The sequence below is a fragment of the Moschus berezovskii genome, chromosome 18 (assembly GCF_049115385.1).
Source record: "Moschus berezovskii isolate FMDL1 chromosome 18, NW_MosBer_1.0, whole genome shotgun sequence".
NCBI classification, from domain to species: Eukaryota; Metazoa; Chordata; class Mammalia; order Artiodactyla; family Moschidae; genus Moschus; species Moschus berezovskii.
Window position 1 is genome coordinate 11,864,553 of NC_142477.1, and position 22,497 is coordinate 11,887,049.

A 22,497-nucleotide genomic window follows, 5' to 3' on the forward strand; every position below is an offset into this window, starting at 1 on the left:
CTTCCCAGTTCCCCTCTCCCCCCACCAGTGCCATCTCCAGAAACTGCGGAACACGGGTTTGTTTCTCTGTGGCCGACGCCACTGGTAGCAGAGCTGGGAAGTAAAGTAAGAAGGTCAGTGATCTGAGCCGCCTCATTTCACAACAGCAACAACCAAAGAAAGTTGTCCTAGGGCTACTCAAACTCTACCAAGCTTTCTTTTATCCTATAAAAAGCAACCATTAATGAGCTCCTTTGCTATCTAACCTAAAAAAGAAAATGCCCTGTGATTTGGACCCACTATAGGCCATTTTTTTGTTTTGTTTGATTTTAGAATGAGAGGAGGAAGGCGGTTTCAGAGAGCCTGGACTCCCAGACTGGGCGGGATACAGCCTTCTTATCATCAGCCCTCCAGTGGAGGAGACTAAAGCCCAGTGCACAGCCCCATGTATCTGAGGCACCAGCCCCCGTGGTGTCACACTGATGTATCCGTCGCTTCCCACTTAAAACCACTCTTCTCCGCAGGATGAAATGATGACGGCATTAATCAGACTGCATCTTATCTCCACAGCAAAAGGCCAGCACTGCCTCTCCAGCCCCACTTTTATCATCTCCCTTAACCTGCAGCTGCCTCCAGGGCTCTTTCTAAGCGTGAGCCTAACTGATATTATGTTTGTGCTTTGCAATCCTAGGATGTGTTGCTTGGCATTTGTGAATAACACTCAGAAAAAGCATGAGGCTTTGAGCTCTTTGTCCTCTGGTGACACCAGGCCACCTCCTCCAGAAGACTTTGTAGGATTCCAGGGCATCTGTGTCCAGCCAGGGGAAGGAATAGTGTCTAGAAATGAAACCCGTTAAGTTTCAAACCGACACAACTATTTGTTCACTCATTCCTTTTTGACAGCACAGTTTCATTGAACAAACTGTGTATTCCAGGCCTGATGCTGGAGCCCAAGCACATGGAGATGAGTAAAATGTATTCTCTGCTCTCAAGAACTTACAAAATCTCTCTATTAGAAAAGTATGTCTCACCAGAAAACCAAAAGGAAACTTGTAGGTTGAGTTCCTACAACCTGCCTAGGAACTCAGTGAACCTGTTGACTGGGAGCTGGTTAAGTGGTTCAGAGTTGACTGTGATATTGGACAGACCTTGAAGAACTATGGAGATCCAAAAAGATAGGGGAGGAGTAACATCATGGCAGAATAAGACATCCCTCATGTTTGTCCCCAAAAATAATTTGTAATCTCTGTGAACAAAAGTGCCTTGATCAGAGCTGTGGGATCCAGTGCCAGAGTGGATCCAGGAGGAATCTCACCCATCCACGTGTTTGGCAGCAGGCATACAGACCTTAATCCTGGCTGCAGACACTGCAGTGATATGTCATCCAGCTTCAGCCACTCTCAGACATGGAGCCCCTGGAAACACTCTTAGCCACTGACCCATGGATTAGAGAGCCTTTGTGGAAGGCCAGGTTTTCAGAGCAGAAGTTCTAGCACCACACTGGAGCAAAAAATGTGAATTTGGACATAAGAAGTGGATAAGAGAAACAGTCTGACTCTGTCCATACCACCCTACCTCCACCAGGATGGCACAGCTTCAGTCCAAGAGAGATGTTCTCAACCTGTGACTTCTTCTGTGAGTGCCCGGCTTCCCAGCTGTGTAGGATGCTACCAAGTTGGGAGAGAGGCAGATAGGACTCTCATAGGAATGCAGATCCTACTAACTGCATCACTGCCTTTGTCAAGAAGCCTACCCACAAGCCACTGGGAGCACCTCACCCACAGATTCCCTCCAGCTGGCCCACGGGGACCCCCACTGAGCCACATGCTTCAAACACACTCCCACCCTGTGTCCAGGTCCCTGTGCATATTCCCTCCTAATGGCAGCATGGAGAGGGAGCTTGAACCAGCAGATCTTGGGCATGCACAGAAAGCTGGCCCAAGTCTGAGGGCCAGGGAGAGACCAGCTTCTTCAATTTCAGTCTGAATTTTGCAGTAAGGAGTTCATGATCTGAGCCAAAGTCAGTTCCTGGTCTTGTTTTTGCTGAATGTATAGAGCTTCTCCATCTTTGGTTACAAAGAATATAATCAGCCTGATTTCAGTGTTGACCATCTGGTGATGTCCATGTGTAGAGTCGTCTCTTGTGTTGTTGCAAGAGGATGTTTGCTATGACAGTGCGTTCTCTTGGCAAAACTCTGTTAGACTTTGCTGTGCTTCATTCCATACTCCAAGGCCAAACTTGCCTGTTACTCCACATTATCTCTTGATTTCCTTCATTTGCATTCCAACCCCATGTGATGAAAAGGACATCTTTTTTGGGTGTTAGTTCTAGAAGGTCTTGTAGGTCTTCATAGAACCATTCAACTTCAGCTTCTTTAGCATTAGTGGTTGGGGCATAGACTTGAGTTACTGTGATATTGAGTGGTTTATCTTGGAGATGAATAGAGATCATTCTGTCATTTTTGAGATTGCATCCAAGTACTGCATTTCGGACTCTTTTGTTAACTATGAGTTCTACTCCATTTCTTCTAAGGGATTCTTGCTACTACAAAGCTACAGTAATTAAAACTGTATGGTACTGACATAAAAATAGACACAGACCAATGGAACAAAATACAAAGCCCATAAATAACCCCTTGCATATGCAATAAACTAATATTTGACAAGGGAGTCAATAGTACTCAATAAGAAAAGGGTAGTCTCTTTAATAAATGGCATTGGAAAAATTGGATACCATATGCAGAATAATGAGGGTGGACCCGTATTATATGCCACTAAGAAACATTGGCTTGAAATGGATAAGATACTTATAAATATAAGATCTGAAAACTTAAAATTCCTCAAAGAAAGCATAAGGGGGAAAAAACTCCTTGACATTGGTCTTGACAATGATTTGTTTGGATATGACACCAAAAACACAAGCAACAAAAGCTAAAATAAGTGAGTGAAACTACATCAAACTGAAAAGCTTCTGATTAGCAGAAAAAACTGTCAATGAAATGAAAAAGGAATCCATGGAATGGGAGGAGCTATTTGCCAATAATACATCTGATAATGGATTAATATCCAAAATACATAAAGAGTTCATAGAATTCAATGTAAAAAATCAATTTGAAAGTAGGCAGAGGAGTTGAATAGACATTTTCCAAAGAAGACATACAAATGGACAATAGTGTGTAAAAAAATATGCTCAATATTACAGTCAGGAAAATGCATATCAAGATCACAATAAAATACTGCCTCACACTCCTTAGAATGGCTGTCATCAAAAAGACAGCAGATACAAGGTGTTGGCAAGGATGTGGAGAAAATGAAATAATGGGATATTATTTTCTCAGCCATGAGACAAAAGGAAATCCTGCATTTGCAATAACATGGATGGACCCCAGGGCATCATGCTTAGTGAAATAAGTTGGACAGAGAGACAACTTGTATGTGAAGTCTAAGAAAAATGAACTCACAGAAACAGTAGAATGGTGGTTACCACGCGCTGGGAGTTGGAGAAAGTGGAGAGATATTGGTCAAAAGTCACAAGCTTCCAGTTATAAGATGAATATATTCTGAAGATCTAAGGTACAGTGTGGTGACTACATATAATAATACTGTATTATGTACTTGGAAGTTGCTAAAAAAAATAGCATCACTTGAGGTGATGACCTAAATCAAATCCCTTACAATTATACAGTGGACATGATTCAAGGGATTCAAGGGACCAGATCTGGTAGACAGAGTGCCTGAAGAACTATGGAAAGAGGTTCGTGACATTGTACTGGAGGCAGTGATCAAGACCACCCCAAAGAGAAGAAAAAGAAATGCAAAAGGCAAAATGGCTGTCTGAGGAGGCCTTACAAATAGCTGAGAAAAGAAGAGAAATGAAAGGCAAAGGAGAAAAGGAAAGGTATACCCATCTGGATGCAGAGTTCCAGAGAATAGCAAGGAGAGATAAGAAAGCCTTCCTCAGCAATCAGTGCAAAGAAATAGAGGAAAACAATAGAATGGGAAAGACTAGAGATATCTTCAAGAAAATTAGAGATACCAAGGGAACATTTCATGCAAAGATGGGCTCAATAAAGGACAGAAACCGTATGGATCTAACAGAAGCAGAAGATACTAAGAAGAGGTGGCAAGAATACACAGAAGAATTATACAAAAAAGATCTTAATGACCTAGATTACCACGATGGTGTGCTCACCCACCCAGAGCCAAACATCCTGGAGTGCAAAGTCAAGTGGGCCTTAGGAAGCATCACTATGAACAAAACTAGTGGAGCTGATGGAATTCTGGTTGAGCTATTTCAAATCTTAAAAGACGATGCTGTAAAAGTGCTGCACTCAATATGCCAGCAAATTTGGACAGCTCAGCGGTGACCATGGGACTGGAAAATGTCAGTTTTCATTCCAATCCCAAAGAAAGGCAATGCCAAAGAATATTCAAACTATCATACAATTGTACTCATATCACATGCCAGCAAAGTAATGCTGAAAATTCTCCAAGCCAGGCATCAACGGTTCGTGAACTGAGAACTTCCAGATGTTCGAAGTCGATTTAGACAAGCCAGAGGAACCAGAGATCAAATTGCCAACATCTGTGGGATCATAGAAAATGCAAGAGAATTCTAGAAAAACTTCTGCTTCATTGACTATGCTAAAGCCTTTGACTGTGAAGATCACAACAAACTATGGGAAATTCTTCAAGAGATTGGAATACCAGACCACCTTACGTGCCTCCTGAGAATTCTGTATGCAGGTCAAGAAGCAATAGTTAGAACTGGACATGGAACAATGGACTGGTTCCAAACTGGGAAAGGAATACATCAAGGATGTCTACAGTCACTTTGCTTATTCAGCTTATATGCAGAGTACATCATGTGAAATGCCAGGCTGGATGAAGCACAAGCTGGAATCAAGATTGCTGAGAAAAATATCAATAACTTCAGATATGCAAATGACACCACCCTTATGGCAGAAAGTGAAAAAGAACTAAAGAGGCTTTTGATGAAAGTGAAAAAGGAGAGTGAAAAAGCTGGCTCAAAATTCAATATTCAAAAAACGAAGATCCTGGCATCCAGTCCCATCACTTCATAGCAAATAGATGGGGAAACAGTGAGAGACTTTATTTTCTTGGGCTCCAGAATCACTCCAGATAGTGACTGCAGCCATGAAATTAAAAGATGCTTGCTCCTTTTCTTTCAAGAAAAGTGATGACCAACCTAGACAGTGTATTAAAAAGCAGAGACATCACTTTGCTGACAAAGGTCCATCTAGTCAAAGCTATGGTTTTTCCAGTAGTCATGTATGGATGTGAGTTGGACTATAAAGAAAGCTGAGCGCCAAAGAATTGACACTTTTGTACTGTGATGTTGGAGCAGACTCTTGAGAATCCCTTGGACTGCAAGGAGATCCAACCAGTCCATCCTAAAGGAAATCAGTCCTGAATATTCATTGGAAGGACTAATACTGAAACTGAAGCATCAATATTTTGGCCACCTGATGAGAAGAACTGACTCATTAGAAGAGACCCTGATGCTGGGAAAGATTGAAGGTGGGAGGAGAAGGGGACGACAGAGGATGAGATGGTTGGATAGCATCACTGACTTGGTGGACATGAGTTTGACCAAGCTCTAGGAGTTGGTGATGGACAGGGAATCCTAGTGTCCTGCAGTCCAAAGGATCGCAGAGAGTTGAACTGACTGAGCGACTGAACTGAACTGAGCTAAGGTGATGAGGATGATAGCAAATGCTAAGGTTATAATCATTTTCCAATGTGTAAGTACATCAAAACACACTGTACACCTCAAAATTACCCAGTCAGTTATATTTCAATAAAATTAGAATGAAAGTAACTGAAATATGTCAAAAGACAAAGTGTCTACACCGGCCACTTCCAGCCCTGACTCAACTGGAGAGGTTTAGTCACTCAGTCATGTCTGACTCTGTGACCCCCTGGACTATAGCCCACCAGACTCCTCTGTCCATGGAATTTTCCAGCCAAGAACATTGAAGCGGGTTGCCATTTCCTTCTCCATAGGATCTTCCCGACCCAGGGATGGAACCCATGTCTCCTGTGTTGGCAGTCACTGGCAGGTGTATTCTTTATCTCTGAGCCACCAGGGAAGCCCATATGATGCATTTCCAGCCATTGGAAAGAAATGGCTTATCTTTTTAAATGACTGAGCTGTTTTAGAACTCTCCTGTCTGACCACAATCCTGGCAGTCATTGGAAACAAACAGATCAGCCGTCGGGAAATAGGTGTCCTTTGATGGCTACTGAGTCTGAGAAGTAGAGTACAGGAATCCTCGCTGAGCTGTCATCTTCACGCTTCATCACCAGCCAGCATCACCTGGCCAGGACCCAGCCACTGTGCTGGTGACCGGAGGGGAAGAGTGTTCTGAGAGCAGATATCAGCAGCATGCTATATGCCGCTCAACTGGAAAACCAGAAGGGAGCATGAGAAAAGTGGTACCAACACAGGCGTTTCAGCAACTCCCGCTCCTTCTCCAGCCAGACTTGGAAGATTTCCTGACAGGGCAATTGGCTGTCTTTATCTTGCCTTCTGCATTTTAACCCCAGCATTTTCCTTCTAGTGTGTTTTTGCTTTATTCTGGACAGCATCATCTTCCGACATTGTAATTGAGGTCCTGTCCTGTGCTCAGCAAGGTGCAGCAGATTCATCCTTGCAGCAGCATCCACTTGGCAAAAACTTGCACTTTTTTTCATCACTTAACAATGATGGGTCAGTAGCTAAAGAATCTACCTGCAATCCAACAGGCACAGGAGCTACAGGTTCAATCCCTGGGTCGGGAAGTTCCCCTGGGGAAGGAAATGGCAACACACTCCAGTATTCTTGCCTGAAAAATCCCACGGGCAGAAGAGTCAGGCAGCCTAAAGGTTCGCAATGAAATATGTCATAAGACAAAGTGTCTACACAGGTCACTCCCAGCCCTGACTCAGCTGGTGAAGTTTAGTCGCTCAGTCATGTCCAACTCTGTGACACCCCCTGGGCTGTATGTAGCCCACCAGACTCCTCTGTCCATGGAATTTTCCAGCCAAGAATATTGAAGTGGACACAACTGAATATTAAAGAGCTGGAAAGGACTCAGTGACTAAGCACAGCACACAATGAAGATGCCTGAGGCTTCAGAGGTGTCTGGTCAGCAAAGCCAGGCAGTTCCTAACTTACTGGTATCACACAGCTACAGCCAGAAGTAAACTGATCATCAGCCATTCAACACAAGGGTCTCACGTGGGAGGAACGGAGTGGGAGCCATCATCTCATTGTGGGACTTTTCTTTATGAAACATGGGCTTCAGGAACCAGGGCCCCAGAGGTCAAACTACTTTTGATCCCAGTGAGTGACTTGGGAAGTTCTGATTTTTACCTCCATTTGCATATTGTTTCCAATACCACAGAAACTCGGTTTCTTGAGGTCCTCTTCTTAATAATAGAGGCTTAAGTCTAGAAAGTACAATGTCTTGAAATGTGATTATGTGTGTGTATACATGCCTGGACTGCATTCTCCCCTGAGAGCAGTGAAAATGTCATTTTTATCTCATGGAGCTGTTTGCCTTTAGGTTAGAGACTGTTCCCCAAGCAGTTCCATCACCCTCACCCAGTGTGTTAGGTTTCTCTGTTTTCTTGGCCTCTGGAAACCTGAGGGCCACAGTGATCGCTCCAGTAATAGCCTTGGGGTGAGGGCTGGCTGTAAATTAGTGTGTGGCTACAGGCACATTTGGGTGTCTGTGTCTCCAGAGCCTAATTTTTCAGACTGAAAAATAAGCTGTCTGGTCACATTTTGCTTAGCATGTCAAGCGAAGAATCCTAGAGTCAGAAGCTTCCTCAGTTATATTAGTTCTGTCTTCCATACTTCATAACAGTGGCAACATGACCCTAACATGGTCAAGTCCAAAGTGGATTTCACCCCTAAAACTTAAAGGAGAGAGAGATCTCATATCCCAGCGACTGTCAATTTTATATAAATGGCCGATACAGTTGTTAATGCGTGAACTGTGTCACCTACATGAAGATGTGTCGAGGTCCCAACCCCAGTAGCCGGGAAGGTAACCTTATTTGGAAATAGGGTCATTGCACATGGATTTAGTTAAGATGTGGTCCTGCTGGTGTGCTGCTGCTTGTGCTCAGTCGTGTCTGAGTCTCTGCGACCCCATGCCACCACGCTCCTCAGTCCCTGGGATTTACCAGGCAAGAGTGCTGGAGTGGGCTTCCATTCCTTCTCCAGGGGATCTTCCCAAGCCCAGGATCGAACCCACATCTCCTGCGACTCCTACATTACAGGCAGATTCTTTACCACTGAGCCATCAGGGAGAGTAGGGTGCCCCTAATCCAATACGACTGGTGTCCTTATAAGAAGATGGCCAGGGTGGTCCAGTGGTTAAGAATCCACCTTGCAGTGCAGGGGACATGGGTGCGATCCCTGATCTGGGAAGATACCACATCCGTGGAGCAACTAAGCCCATGCACCACAACTACGGAGCCTGTGCTCTAGAGCCCAGGAGCCCCGGCTGCTGAAGCCCATGCACCCTAGAGCCCATGCTTCACAACAGGAGAAGCCTCTGCAATGAGAAGCCCATGCACCATAACTAGAGAAAAAGCCCGCGCACAGGAACTAAGACCCACCATAGCCAAAAATAAGAATTTTAAAAAATAATGTGGGTTAAAAAAAAAGAAGAAGACCGCTATGTGGAGACAGCCACAGGGTGGGGTGGGGGGAACCATGTGATGATGAAGACAGCCAGTGGAGTGAAACAGTGCCCAACCAAGCACTGAATTCAGGATGAGACAAGGATGGATTTCTCTGCAGGTTTCAGAGGGAGCGCAACCCTGCCGGCACCTTGATTTTGAATGTCTAGCCTCCAGAACTATGAGGTAACACATTTCTGCTGCTTTAAGCCATTCAGTGTGTGGCATGGTTTCAGCAGCCATAAGAAACTGATATAACCGGCCCAGTTGACTAGACGTTGCCGGAAGACATCGCGGAATCTTCTTCTGTCTGTGCTGATGTCCCCTGCATGCTACCTACTCCTTTCCTCCCAGTCTACCCTGCATACAGTAAGAGCAAGGAACCCAGGAATGGACCTATAGATGGAAAAATTCATCCTTCAAGCTTTAGGAGCCCAACAGCCCTGGCCTGTGAATGGCCCACATGGGAGAGACGGGCTCTGATTGGAGTCGGCAGTTCTTTGGGGCTGGATGAATCAAAGAAATTTTTGAGAAATCTAAATGAAATCCAAGACAGCAGGTTCCAGTTCTTTCTAGTCGACCAAGAACATCAGAAAGAAACAAGGCATCTGTGTATCGGTACCCAAGTCTGTCTCATAGGCCATGTTGCGCGCGATTATTTCAGAGGTCCACTGAGTTCTGCACTTTCCAGTGCACTCCCTGGGCCAGCAATGAGTCTTTCCTTGTGTGGTTTTTCTCCAAGTCCACAGTGCCACCTGCCACAATTCCTCACTAAGGCTTAGGATCTGGGAGATATGTAGAGAAGGTCATTTCTACTCCTAAACCGATGTTTACATGCATTAGTGTGAGGAGTCCCAGTAAAGGATTTTTCCCTCTAGGTTGCTTGCATGTATTTTCTGTATGATTATCTGAAAACCCAGCCTGCCCTGAACTGCACAAAGAGGGTCTTAACCTCCTCTCCATCAGTGAGAAGGCTCAGAGATGGCTCTGTATAGGTGGGGCATCCGTTCCCTTGTCTGGGGATGCCCTGGGGACCTGAGTTCTGATTGGTTGCATGGATGAAGCTACTGTAAGATCCTGACCTCAGAGTCAACATTTTCCTCTCAGTTTAGGTTTACAGGGTGATAGGTGAGACAGTGGTGGATGGCGTCATAGCAGTTTTCTCGGACCCCTAGAATTGTAAAGTCGTAGAGTGTCCATGAGAGAAGGAAATGGCAACCCACTCCAGTATTCTTGCCTGGAGAATCCCAGGGACGGGAGCCTGGTGGGCTGCTGTCTATGGGGTCGCACAGAGTCGGACACGACTGATGTGACTTAGCAGCAGCAGCAGCAGAGTGTCCATGAAGCAATATGAAAACTAAAACGGTCTACATCAGCTTCTTGAGCAGTGTTGACTGTGTTGTACTACTTTTTTTTTTTTTTGACTGAGTTGTGAGGATTGTGGGATCTTAATTCCCCCACCAGGGATCAAACCCAAGCCCCAGCAGTAAAAGCACCAGAGTCCTAACCTCCAGACCACTAGGGAATTCCCTGTACCACTTACAATAACTGGTCAGTATCCTGTCAGTATCCTTCCCAGGTGGCTCAGATGGTAAAGAATCTGCGTGCAATGCAGGAGACCCGGGTTCCATCCCTGGGTTGGGAAGATCCCCTGGAGAAAGGAATGGCAACCCGCTCCAGTATTCTTGCCTGGAGAACTCCATGGACAGAGGAGCTTGGCTGGCTATAGCCCATGGGGTTGCAAAGAGTTGAACATGACTGAGCAACTAAAATAAATAAAAAATCCTGTCCGTGTAGCCAGTATGGCAGGGGGAGGGGGGTATGAATTAAGTCACTGAAGTCTGCATTGTTTATAAACATCCGCTCCCCACAGTCACTTCAACTGTGCTATTAGACACAGATACCACGGGCTCAAAAAGGATCTTCATTTCTTGACCGTCTGAGCCACCAGGGAAGCAACTTTGGATCTTCATTTCTTAAAATCAGTCCTAGTGAGACAGGAAAGTGACATTTCTCAGCCTACTTCATTCACAGAGAGAAACTGGTGACCTGCTTATGGCTGTTGAGCTCAAAATTTTTTTTTTTCCATCCACACTTGGGCTCAGGAGAAGGAAAGAGACCTGAGTACAAGCATAGCCTTTCTGGAGAGTTCTCTGAGGTCAGACGCCCATCAGCCACTGGGACTGGAGATCCTGTCTCCTCTTCTCTACCAGAATCTGCCTGTCATTCTGCTAATGAAATTCCCCAGCCTGCATTCTCTTATCTTGTTCTCTAGCTTCCTCGCTCCATTCCCTTCTTTATCACTGTGTAGTTAATACTAAAAATCGTGAGTGCCATTTATAAAGTGCTTCCTGTGAGTCAGGCTGTGTGCAGGTACATCAGTATTTGACTTACTAACCAAGACAGCTTATACCATGGGCATCAGTACCCACTTTGGCTGATGAGGAAGGTGAAGCTTGGAGGAGTTTATCCCGGGTGCCAGGCTCACTAGAGCAGGGGAGCCATGATTCCATCCTGGGTTACTTACTTCAAAGCCCACCTGCACTCTTGGGTACTTGATCAGTTTCTCTTATGTCATCAGCCCTTGAATCTTCTATGGAGAAAGAGGAAAATCTCACCGCCAGTTCAACTCACAAGCAGAAACTGATGACCTGATATTTACACTTGATTAAATACAGGCTGTGTTGCTTATGTGACATGATGTCCATACATTATCAACTTTTCTGTCTCAAGTCTCATTTACTGTGGGGAATAATCATTTGTCAGCTTCTGCAAGATTCCCCTGGGGAACCAAGTATATTTCTCCTTGTTTGCTGAACTTGTCAGGGTTCTCCCAGAAAACAGAACCTTTATGTTGACACCAAAAAATGGACGATCACACATGCCAAGTAGGATGTGTTTGTGGTCATTGCCTACAAGATTGTGGTAAAGATGGAGGGCTCCAGCCAGCATGGTAAGAACTCTTGGGGAAGTGGGCCAGGAACTTGATGGGGCCGTGGGCCAGGGGTGTCCATCTGTCTTACACCTTTGTGATACAAAACCCCATGGAAGAAGGACTAAGAATCAACACCTGCCAGAAAGCTGTATGAGCATGTATCATTCCTTAGTCTGAGTGGCTTATAGAAATTAAGTTCCCTACTTCATTTTTGTATTTCCTATGATTATTCATTCCTAGTATACTGTCTCTTTCTGCAAATAATTACTAAAAAAGACAAATCATGTAATCAGACTATCCATACTGATCCCAGAAATAAAAAGAAAATATTACAAATATTCTGTTATTCTTTTATATGTTTGCTAGAGCTTGGTATAAAGTAAGAAATCTATATTCATTTGGAAGATTTTTTCCCTTTTACTGAGCTCTCAAAATAAGGATTATTTTGTTTTCTCTTGATGCAATCTGGGTTTGCAAATATATTTAAAATGTGTGTGTGTGTGTGTGTGTGTTTGGTTGATTGGTGTAGAATGTAGACAGGCTTTAGAGATTCTGAAATTTGTTGATGCATGAATTCTAAGTCCTGTGTGTATGTTGTTTTCTCGTATTGTTCTCGTCTGTTTGTTTCTTAATAGACCAGGCATTTGGAAAGACCTAAAGACCATGGGCTCAGTATCTCTCTTTATATTTTTCATCACACTGCTTGTTCTGGGCAGACAGGTAAGAAACTTGTTTCTCCTATAACTTCTCTAAAGTGCTGTATTAATAATACTTTGCTCCTGCACAATGCTGTTGGTTTCATGCAAACAAATGTTGAAGCATCAGCAGCAGCATCTTATCACAACAGAAAAGCAGGTAGCACAAGGTGCGTGTACTTGGATATAGACACTAGGAAAAGGTCTCTATTGCTTCCCTAAGAGGCAGACTTTGTGAATGGCAGAAATGTGAGTCAATGAATTTCCCATGAAGTCTCAAAATAAATATGTAGGTTTTGTAAGCCTACAAAAGTATTCCTTCAATAGCTGACATTAATTGGGAAAAATGTCCCTTGCCTGGGGTTTTCATCTGCATTTCAGAAGGTATGGCTTCTTTTTCTTTGAAGTGGATATTAAATATCCTTGCTGTCACTTGCAGTTATCCCTAGAAGTACGGTCCCCTGTTCAGAACTTTTGTTTTGTAATACAAATGAAATGTCCTCCTCAGGCTCTGCGCCCCTCTGGCCTCCCAGTAGAGCCTGTGGGTGCAGGACTTTGATAGGCAATATTCTTTCTCCACCTGCAAACAAGGACAATCACCGCAAAACTAAAAAGTGTCCCATACAGGTAGCTCTGCCTCAACCAACGTTTGTTTTAAGTTCTTTGATGGACAGCATGAAACAAAGAAGTGGTTTATTTGGAGATAACCAAGGAAAAGGCAAGGCCAGTTAAATTAGATGCACACCTCTAAACAGTAAAATTATACAACAGTAAAATTATATCAGCTGGGGAGTGTGGGTCCAGCTTCCATTTCTCACCAGGAGGAAGCTATTAATAATCTCACAGTCAGGGCAGAGACCAGGCCTGTGACAGTCAGTGCGGCACCTAGGGATGCCATCCATCCTCTGCCATCTTCCTGGAGCCCACAGTGCGGCCCTCTCCAGACTCCGGAGAGCTCCACTGTGGTCCTGACACAGAGCTCGGAAGCCCTGGGTCCCCTCACCGTTGTCCTCACCTCTGTCCCTGGCACATGCTTGGCTCTGCATTGTCAGGCAGTTTCTCCTGCTAGAATGATTACTCAGATTGCTTTCCAGCAATACATTTTCATTACCTAGAATCAAACTGAATTCTCCCAACCTTTTTATTGGTCACTGAGAAAATACACGGGAAATACCACTACACAAATGTTGAATCCCACGGCTGCTCACTCATCAAACACCCTCTGAATGATTTAAGATAAATAGTCAAAAGTCTGCAGTGTCACGGCCAGGCATTCATTTAACAGGACAGTGCTGACACCAGTTCCCTTTTTTGTCACAAAGGCAGTGATAATATGCACATCTGGAAGCCTAAAGGGTTACTATTCCCTACAGGATCAATGGTGTTCACAAGTATTCTTTCAGTTCAGTTCAGTCGCTCAGTCATGTCCGACTCTTTGCGACCCCATGCACTGCAGCACGCCAGGCTTATTCTTTAACTAGCACCGAAGGTTCACCATGGGGAGCCAGTAGGCTGATCTTCAGTCCAGAATCATTAAGTGAATGATTTACTAAGGTCCGAAGTCTTCTGGGATAACAAGCACTGTGAAGTCTGTGACATCAGGCTTCTGCATACGCTTCAGGAAATGCAGCTGTATTACAGACATCTGATGTTTGAAATAAGGTTTTCAAGTGCCAGAAGAATTCATGGCCTCAGAGTTATTTCTTTTCTGAATGTTTTAAAAAAATAGCACAGACATTTTGCAACTTATTTCGTTATTATTTGTCCTGATGGTTCCCCTGCCCTATGACCATCTTTCTGGAAATGATCACCATGTACATGCTTTCTAAGAAAATGATTATGCTAAATATTGCTCTAGGCATCTCAAAAACCTTAATGAAGAAATAACAAAGTCCTAGACAAGCACAACAATACGACTCACTGTAGTGAAATCTAGTTTGTGATAGAAATGGAAGCCAACCAATGACCTCTTTTGAACAAAGAAAGCTCCCCTGTATTTCATCTGAGTTTATAGGGCAGCACCCTGCCATCAAGGGTCTGCTTTGTAGGTGGGCTCACTCAGGTTACGGGACCAGATAGTGGCAACGTGGTGCCTGAGAGTGAAGTCGAGGTCCTTGTGTAAGAGGGATGCTCAAACATACACAAATTGGGCTTGCTGCCTGCCTAAGCTGAATCCTTGGCTTCTCTCATGTTTCATCTTTCTCTGATCTTCAGCCCGTGTCTTCTCAAAGCCACCAGCATAGATCACTTCTGTCATTTCAGTTTAAAACCAGCCACGCCACTAATCTGCCCCCGCAAAAAATCCAAGTAAATAATCTGTTCTCCAAGTGAGAGGCCTTTTCTAGTATGTACATTGCATGGTTTCCATAAATACAGAATGTGGGAAAATGTGACAGCAATGTAAAAAAACTTTTAAAATATCTCTTTTGTAATATTTTTTTTAAATGCCTCCCCAGAGGAGGAGGAGTAATTTTTGTGTATATCATATATAGTTTGAATCAAATCTAATTTCAGTGAATGATCATTGTTCGTTCAGACTTTGAAATGTAATTTTTTTTTAAATTGCCATCTGTGCGTGAGACCATTTATGAGTGTTTTATTTTGTGCCATCACTGGTATATCTAATCAAACCCATAAAACAAACTCCCTCCATTTAGTTCTTCTTTGCGTTTATTTGTCAGTATCTGTGCTGAAATACACTCTATTATTTAGGCCCTTCTGATATAGGAAGATTATTCAAGTTTATTTCATTATATGAAATTGGATACGTCAGAGCAGACACAAAATGATGCCAAACCAGAGACCCTGTGACAGTAATTGAGCCTCTCTATTTCTACAATGTTAATAACAGCTGGTTTTCAAAAACCTTGAATTTTAATACATTATAGATGCTAAAGTTGAGACGCCAATACTTTGGCCACCTCATGCGACGAGTTGACTCACTGGAAAAGAGTCTGATGCTAGGAGGGATTGGGAGTGGGAGGAGACAGGGACAACAGAGAATGAGATGGCTGGATGGCATCACCGACTCGATGGACATGAGTTTGAGTGAACTCCGGGAGTTGGTGATGGACAGGGAGACCTGGCATGCTGTGGTTCATGGGGTCACAAAGAGTCGGACACAACTGAGCGACTGAACTGAACTGAACTGAAGCATGAACACATATGTTTTTACCAGCAGGCACCATCTTAATTAAATGATATCAAAATGAACTTTTGTCTAAATATAATGTCATTCTCTCAGTACAGTGCAGCCCCCAATGGAAATACACTTACTTTTCAATGAACACTTAGTTACATAATTTGTGGTAGAGGAAAACTGATTTTCAGAGATTAAAGGCAAACTGCCACAAATGAACACTATTATTTTTTAAATGCAAATCATGAAATGCACTCTCTCTACTAATGTCTTTTCCAATTTTCATTTATTCATTATTTATATTCTATCATGCCTCATTTCAAAAAAATAATTCAAGTCATCTTTTATTAATATAACTGTGTAAGAAGCTCTTACGTCATCTTTTTTTTTTTTCTTTCAAGCCTCCAGGATAACTATTTTCTCTGTTCCTGAGGCTGGTTCCTTCCCGAATTTGCATTTTGCATATCCGCATTAGAGGGTGAATGAGAGACAGTTGGGGTAAATAGAGGGTTTGGTAGGGAGGATGGCAATTCTGTTTGGGGGCGATCTTTTTTAGATTTTGTCTCATTCTTTTTATTTTCTCTTTAAAACCTCCACTCTCTGGCAGGACAAGATGCCTATTGTTTCTTTACCTCTGTGTCCTCTTGTAACAGAATGAATATTACTGTAGGTTAGACTTCTTATGGAAGAACAAGTTCAAAAAAGAGCGGGAGGAGATAGAAACCATGGAGAACTTGAACCGAGTGCTGCTGGAAAACGTGCTTCCTGCGCACGTGGCTGAGCACTTCCTGGCGCGGAGCCTGAAGAACGAGGTCAGAGAGGCGGGGCTACTGGGGAGAGGCGGGGCTGATGAGGATAGGCGGGGCCATGGGGGAGAGGCGGGGCTAATGAGGGTAGGCGGGGCCATGGAGGGGAGAGGCGTGGCCATGGAGGGGAGAGGCGGGGCTGGTGAGAAGAGGCGGGGCTGATGGGGATAGGCGGGGCCATGGAGGGGAGAGATGGTGTCATGGAGGGAAGAGGCGGGGCCATGGGGGGAGAGGCGGGGCTGGTGGGGAGAGGCGGGGCTCAGAGGTATATGAGATACTATGCGGGTTCCTAGGAAATGTTCATGGCAAGCCACTCCAGGACTCTTGCCTAGAAAATCCCATGGACGGAGGAGCCTGGTAGGCTGCAGCCCATGGGGTCGCTACGAGTCAGACATGACTGAGCGACTTCACTTTAACTTTTCACTTTCACACATGGGAGAAGGAAATGGCAACCCACTCCAGTGTTCTTGCCTGGAGAATCCCAGGGACAGGGGAGCCTGGTGGGCTGCCGTCTACGTTGTCGCACAGAGTCGGACACGACTGAAGTGACTTAGCAGCAGCAGCAGCAGGAAATGTTCACTGAGGTTTGGGAGGGAATGAGAGATCCAGAAGCCTATGGGTGGATGAACTTGTTAATAGAGAAGCTGAACCTTGATGGGACTGATGTATAGAGCCACAGAGTGAGAAGGCTTGGAACAGGATTTTTCTCTTAAAAAAAAAAAAACAAACTTAAGAGCATGCCTTGTGGTGGGGGAGGGGCCGAACCTTATCACTCTAATCTTTCTAGAAGTGTGCTTGGCGTGGTCAGCCAGTCCAGGGGCCCCATTTACTTCCCTATTTCTCCTCCTGGTGTTTTCTGAATTCAGTAGGTCTATTCGGCAACTCATTTGCTTGTGGGTCACAGATAATGAAATCATTACATCTATTAAGGAGAAACCATCTGTTTTCATTAGCAGTGTAAGAGCTTTGTCTTTATGTCTTGCTGTCGGTTCAGTCTATAAATTCAGCAGGTACCTAATGTTACCCCTGCCCCGTGGTCAGGCCAGTGCTGGGCCTGGCAGTCTGCATTCCATTGGCTTGCAAAGGGTCAGACATGCCTGAGTGACTGAACACCAGCTGCTGCCATGTGCCAGGCAAGTGACCCTTCTGTCCCTAGTGTGTCTCGGGTGCTCGCAGGATGGGGATGACATTTTCTCCGCAGTTGCCTCGTCGTTGCACTATTTTCATAATTTAAGAACACACAGATTCATATACATCCTTCAGCACCCCCATGGGCTCCTTGGGGAAGGCTGCAGAGTGGGCTTGAACCTTGGACCAGGTGCCACCTCACTGCGCAGGCAGTCTGGGAACTTTTTCAGGACCAGGTAGGAATCAGCACACTTCAATAAGACCAGCTCTGGACTTTGTTGCCTAGTTTGTTAGATCAAGAAGGTGAATTCCTGGGGTGGGGGTGGGGGTGGCCCCATCCATGTCCACATTCTGCCTCTGTGCGCATGAACCTGACTTAGGCAGTGAAATGATTTTCCCTGCAGACAGTCTGCACCCATTCACCAAGCACCCAGCTTATTCCTTCATCCAGGAAACATACTCCTGACCCAGGCCAGCTGCAGCCCTGTAGGAAAACAAACAGGAGCTCAGTGTCAAAGTTTTACAAACTCTTATTGCCACAGACAACTCCAAGTTCCCACACCACATATTAGGAGTCTCTAGTTTTCGCGTAGGAATCCCTGATCCCCTAGGCATCATTCGATTTGCTCTGCCTAGCTGCCGACCTGACTTTGCTCCAGAGGATAGAGCTTCACACGTTGAATCTTAAATCAGGGGCATCAGGCCAATGAGACCATCCTTGAAGTGATTTCATTCTGCATTGCGCTGGGCTGCAAAAGGTGCATGCCCAGGCATGTCCAACACTGGTGACCCTATGGACTATAACCTGCCAGGCTCCTCTGTCTGTGGGATTCTCCAGGCAAGAATACTGGAGTGGGTTGTCATGCCCTCCTCCAGGGGATCTTCCCGACCCAGGGATCAAACCTGTGTCTCTTGCATCTGCTGCATTGGCAGGCAGATTCTTTACCAACTCTGCATCTGGGGCTGCAAAAGTCTCTGTACTTCATCAGACAACACAGAGCACCCCTGGGCTGTGACTTCCCACATTTTATCACCAGTTTTCGTTGGTTAGGTAAATATTAGGAGGAAGCAGGGGTGGGAAGCTACTCAAGCAGCTGCTGTAACTGTCGGGGATTAAAAAATTCCCTGGCCATCCAGTGATTAACACTCCGTGTTTCTACTCCCAGCGGCGTGGGTTCAGTCCCTGATCAGGGGACTAAGATCCCAAATGCCATGAGGCCAAAAAATATTACAGGGAAGCCTGTCAGGCTGAAGATCAGACAGGTAATGAAGGAGGTTCTGTTGCTACAGTACTCGTGGAGAATCCTGAATGCAGAAGAGAGCACGCAGAATAAGGCTGAAGGAGGAGAGTCTCTAGCTCCCTGCCTAAAGGATTTGAGAGCTCCCATAGTGAATCTCTTTTCCAAGAAAAGGTCATTGGAAAAGACCCTGATGCTGGGAAAGACTGAGGGCAAGAGGAGAAGGAGGAGACAGAAGATGAGATGGTTGGACGGCATCACTGACTCAGTGGACATGAATTTGAGCAAGCTCCGCGAGATGGTAAAGGACAGGGAAGCCTGGTAAGCTACAATCCATGAGGTCGCAAAGAGTCGGACATGACTTAGTGACTGAACAACAATAATCGTGAACCTCATAAGGGAAGGTTTTGTTTTCTGGGTTTTTCCCTGTGTTATGGAAAAAACAGAATGAACTTTGTGGCCAACCCAGTAACACAGTTATAAAGAAATTCTTTAGAGTGCATAGCAAACTCCTGCCCCGTCCTCTGACTTCCCTATGGATGGGCTGGCTGTCTGACTTCCGTTGGAACACAGATGACCCTTCCTGTCCTCAATCGACTTCATCCCTGGGCAGAAGAGCCCACTTCCCTGACCTGCGGATGTCTCATCCTAAGCTCGTGATCCTGGGCCAGGCAGCTGAGGTTGTCGGACCTGCTGCAGCTAAACAGTGATGGGGTCTGTGCTGTTTAACAGTGTGGATATGGTCCAGGCTCCTGGCCCATCCTCAGTGTCAAGGCCAAATAGATGCCCCCTGTGTGTGATAGCGCTCTCGCCCCTTCCCCAATGCGACCCCGCCCCCAAGGCTTCCCTGAGGGGAAGTGCTGACAGTTGTTAAACATGCAGACTCTGGAACAGGATCATTCCTGGGGGGTTCCAGACCCAAACTGGGCAAGGCAGAGCATAGCCAATGCTGGGACTAGAGACGTCCCAAACCCAAAAGCAGAGCTTCCCCAAATGAAGGGATGCCCAGGGCACCAGCTAAATGGGCCCTCCCCAGGCCTCAGGGCCGCTTTCCTGTGAGGCCCCACTTGGCCACTAACAGCAAAGCTCTTGTCCCAGGCCTGGCCCTTCTTAGCTGTTGGACTCAAGCTCCATCCTCACAGAGGCTATAACTAATTTCCAAAGGAGTAATTCATGCGAAACTTTTAGAGTTGTGTCTGGCATGCAATAAACACTCCATCTTAGTTACCTTTCAAGCAAAAATCCCAAACTTAACACAAAACTTGAGAACCACTGCCTCCTGGAATTTATCAAAATCTGTCTAGGGAGACAGCTACCCCACAGCTTTTCAAGGCTGGACTAGAGTGGACAATAGAACAAACATCATCACTCTGCCCCTATCCAGAAGCATCACCTCCTTAGCTCCTTCTCCTTGGGGCAGGCTGAGCACTCACAGCTTCTGGATGCAGAGACCTGACCAAGTCTGAGTTTCCCAGGTGATTCAGTGGTAAAAAAAAAAAAAAAAAAAATTCTCCTACCAGTGCAATAGAGGCAGGTTTGATCCCTGGGTCAGGAAGATCCCCTGGAGGAGGGCATGACAACCCACTCCAGTATTCTTGCCAGGAGAATCTCATGGACAGAGGAGTCTGGCAGGCTACAGTCCATAGCATCACACTGAGTCCAACATGAGTGAAGCAACTTAGTACACTCGCACGCAGATGGAAGTGTACCTTTCAGTTCCATGGTAAATGTTAATACTCCATGATGTTCTGAAACATTCCTTGGAAACATGACCTATGACTTCAGCTAAGACCCATGTTTTTTGGGCTTCAAAATCACTGCAGATGGTGAGTGCAGCCATGAAATTAAAAGACGCTTACTCCTTGGAAGGAAAGTTATGACCAACCTAGACAGCATATTAAAAAGCAGAGACTTACTTTGCCAAAAAAGGTCCATCTAGTCAAGGCTATGGTTTTTCCAGTGGTCATGTATGGATGTGAGAGTTGGACTGTGAAGAAAGCTGATCACCAAAGAATTGATGCTTTTGAACTGTGGTGTTGGAGAAGACTCTTGAGAGTCTCTTGGACTGCAAGGAGATCATTCTAAAGGATATCAGTCCTGGGTATTCATTGGAAGGACTGATGCTGAAGCTGAAACTCCAGTACTTTGGTTACCTGATACGATTTGAAAAGACCCTGATTCTGGGAAAGATTGAAGGCAGGAGGAGAAGGGGACAACAGAGGATGAGATGGTTGGATGGCATCACCAACTCAATGGTCATGAGTTTGGGTAAACTCCGGGAGCTGGTGATGGACAGGGAGGCCTGGCGTGCTGCAGTCCATGGGGTTGCAAAGAGTCAGACCCAGCTGAGCAACTGAACTGAACCGAAGACCTGTGTTAACAAAGAGCCTTTGATTCTCCACCTGCCATGTGCACATGCAGACAAAACTCCTCTCCCTTCAGAAGTACAGAGTAAAGAATGATTTAATGACAGTTATCCCCAAAAGATTTTGCTTTTGATTTAAGACTGTTCACTGCACCTGTGCTGCAGGTTTGTGCCAGAGAGCTCCTGTGTCCAGCTTTGCAGGCTCTTCTCTCTTCCTCAGGGCACCAGTTTCCCTTAAGGCATCCCAGGGTTCCCCACCAGTTGCTGACCGTCCTGACCATGTCTGAACCCTCAGGCCATTCAGAGTCTGGACCGAGCTCTGCGTGCCCAGACGGAGCCCACCAGTTTACAAAGCCTTTGCTCCAGACTGCTGTGCTGTGGCAGGAGTGGGGCTGAGAGGTCCCTTGAATAGACGTCCCGGCCGGCTCCCGTCGCTTGTTGAAAAGACCGCATTTTCTCCTCAGTTGCCCCTTCGCCGAGTCCCCAGTGGTCAGGGTTGTGTGTGATTTTTGAGCCAGGCAGCCTCACTGGGGGAAAGCTAAGGCTTGACCAAAACAAGATACAGGGGCTTCCCTTGTGACTCAATGGTTAAAAAAACCCACCTGCCAATGCTGGAGACACGGGTTCGAACCCCGATCTGGGAGGATCCCACGTGCCTCGGAGCAACTAAGCCCGTGCCCCACAACTGCTGAGCCTGTGCTCGAACCACAGGAAGCCCAGGAGCCACAGCTTCTGAAGCCACAAGCCTTAGAGCCTGTGCTCTGCAGTAAGAGGAAGCACCCTGAGGGGAAGCCTGCGCGCTGCAGCTCAGGAGTGGCCCCTGCTCGCCGCATCCAGAGAAGAGCCCGAGCAGCAGCGAAAACCCAGCACAGCCAAAAATAAATGAACGGATTTAATTAAATAAAATTTGAAACTGTGGGTACAGGGCGAGAGGGTGAGGAGGTCACCAGGCAAGCAAAGAGCCCCCCTTTCTTAGCTAACTACCCCCTCTCAACACCCAGGTAGCTCCCTCAACCTGTTCCTTGCAGTCAGGCTAGAAAACCACAGGTGCTGAGAGACGCCTCTGTGCTTTCTAATGACCTGACTCCCCTGAAGACTTCAGACACAAGCTGACAGCTGGGAGCCGGCGTGCTGAGCATTAACACACAGGCCACCTGAGGGAGGTGAAAGGTGGGAACATCTCCTCCCAGCTGTGGCCTGAGTCAGCAAGAGAAAATTCTGGGCCCAGACTCTGAACCCCAAGCTTGTGGTAGTTCTGACCATTTCCCAGGGCACACCGAGCAGACGTCTCCACACCTGGGCATAGGCTGGCATCAACCACACTTTCTTCTCCTGATCTCTGCTTCCCTCTCCTCTCCAGCTCGACCCTAAGCTCCTTAGGGAAGGGCTCATGTTGTCCATCTGTGTCCCTCATACCTGGTGTGAAGCCTGGCCTGCAGCAGGCCCCCTTGAGGGCTGTGTGTGCATTGCCTGTGTGTCTAAACAGCAGGTGCTAAAGTGAATACCAGCCCATGA

At 45.8% G+C, this 22,497-nt stretch overlaps 1 protein-coding gene across 2 annotated transcripts in view; it reads left to right on the forward strand.

Moving 5' to 3' along the window:
- Nucleotides 1-22,497, forward strand: part of ADCY2 (adenylate cyclase 2) — a 453,943-nt gene that overhangs the window by 404,153 nt on the left and 27,293 nt on the right. For both annotated transcript variants that reach the window (XM_088827623.1, XM_055422281.2), the window contains exons 19-20: nucleotides 12,247-12,331; nucleotides 16,099-16,257. In XM_088827623.1, coding sequence (XP_088683749.1) covers nucleotides 12,247-12,331; nucleotides 16,099-16,257 — 244 coding nt within the window. The remainder of the gene's footprint in view (nucleotides 1-12,246; nucleotides 12,332-16,098; nucleotides 16,258-22,497) is intronic.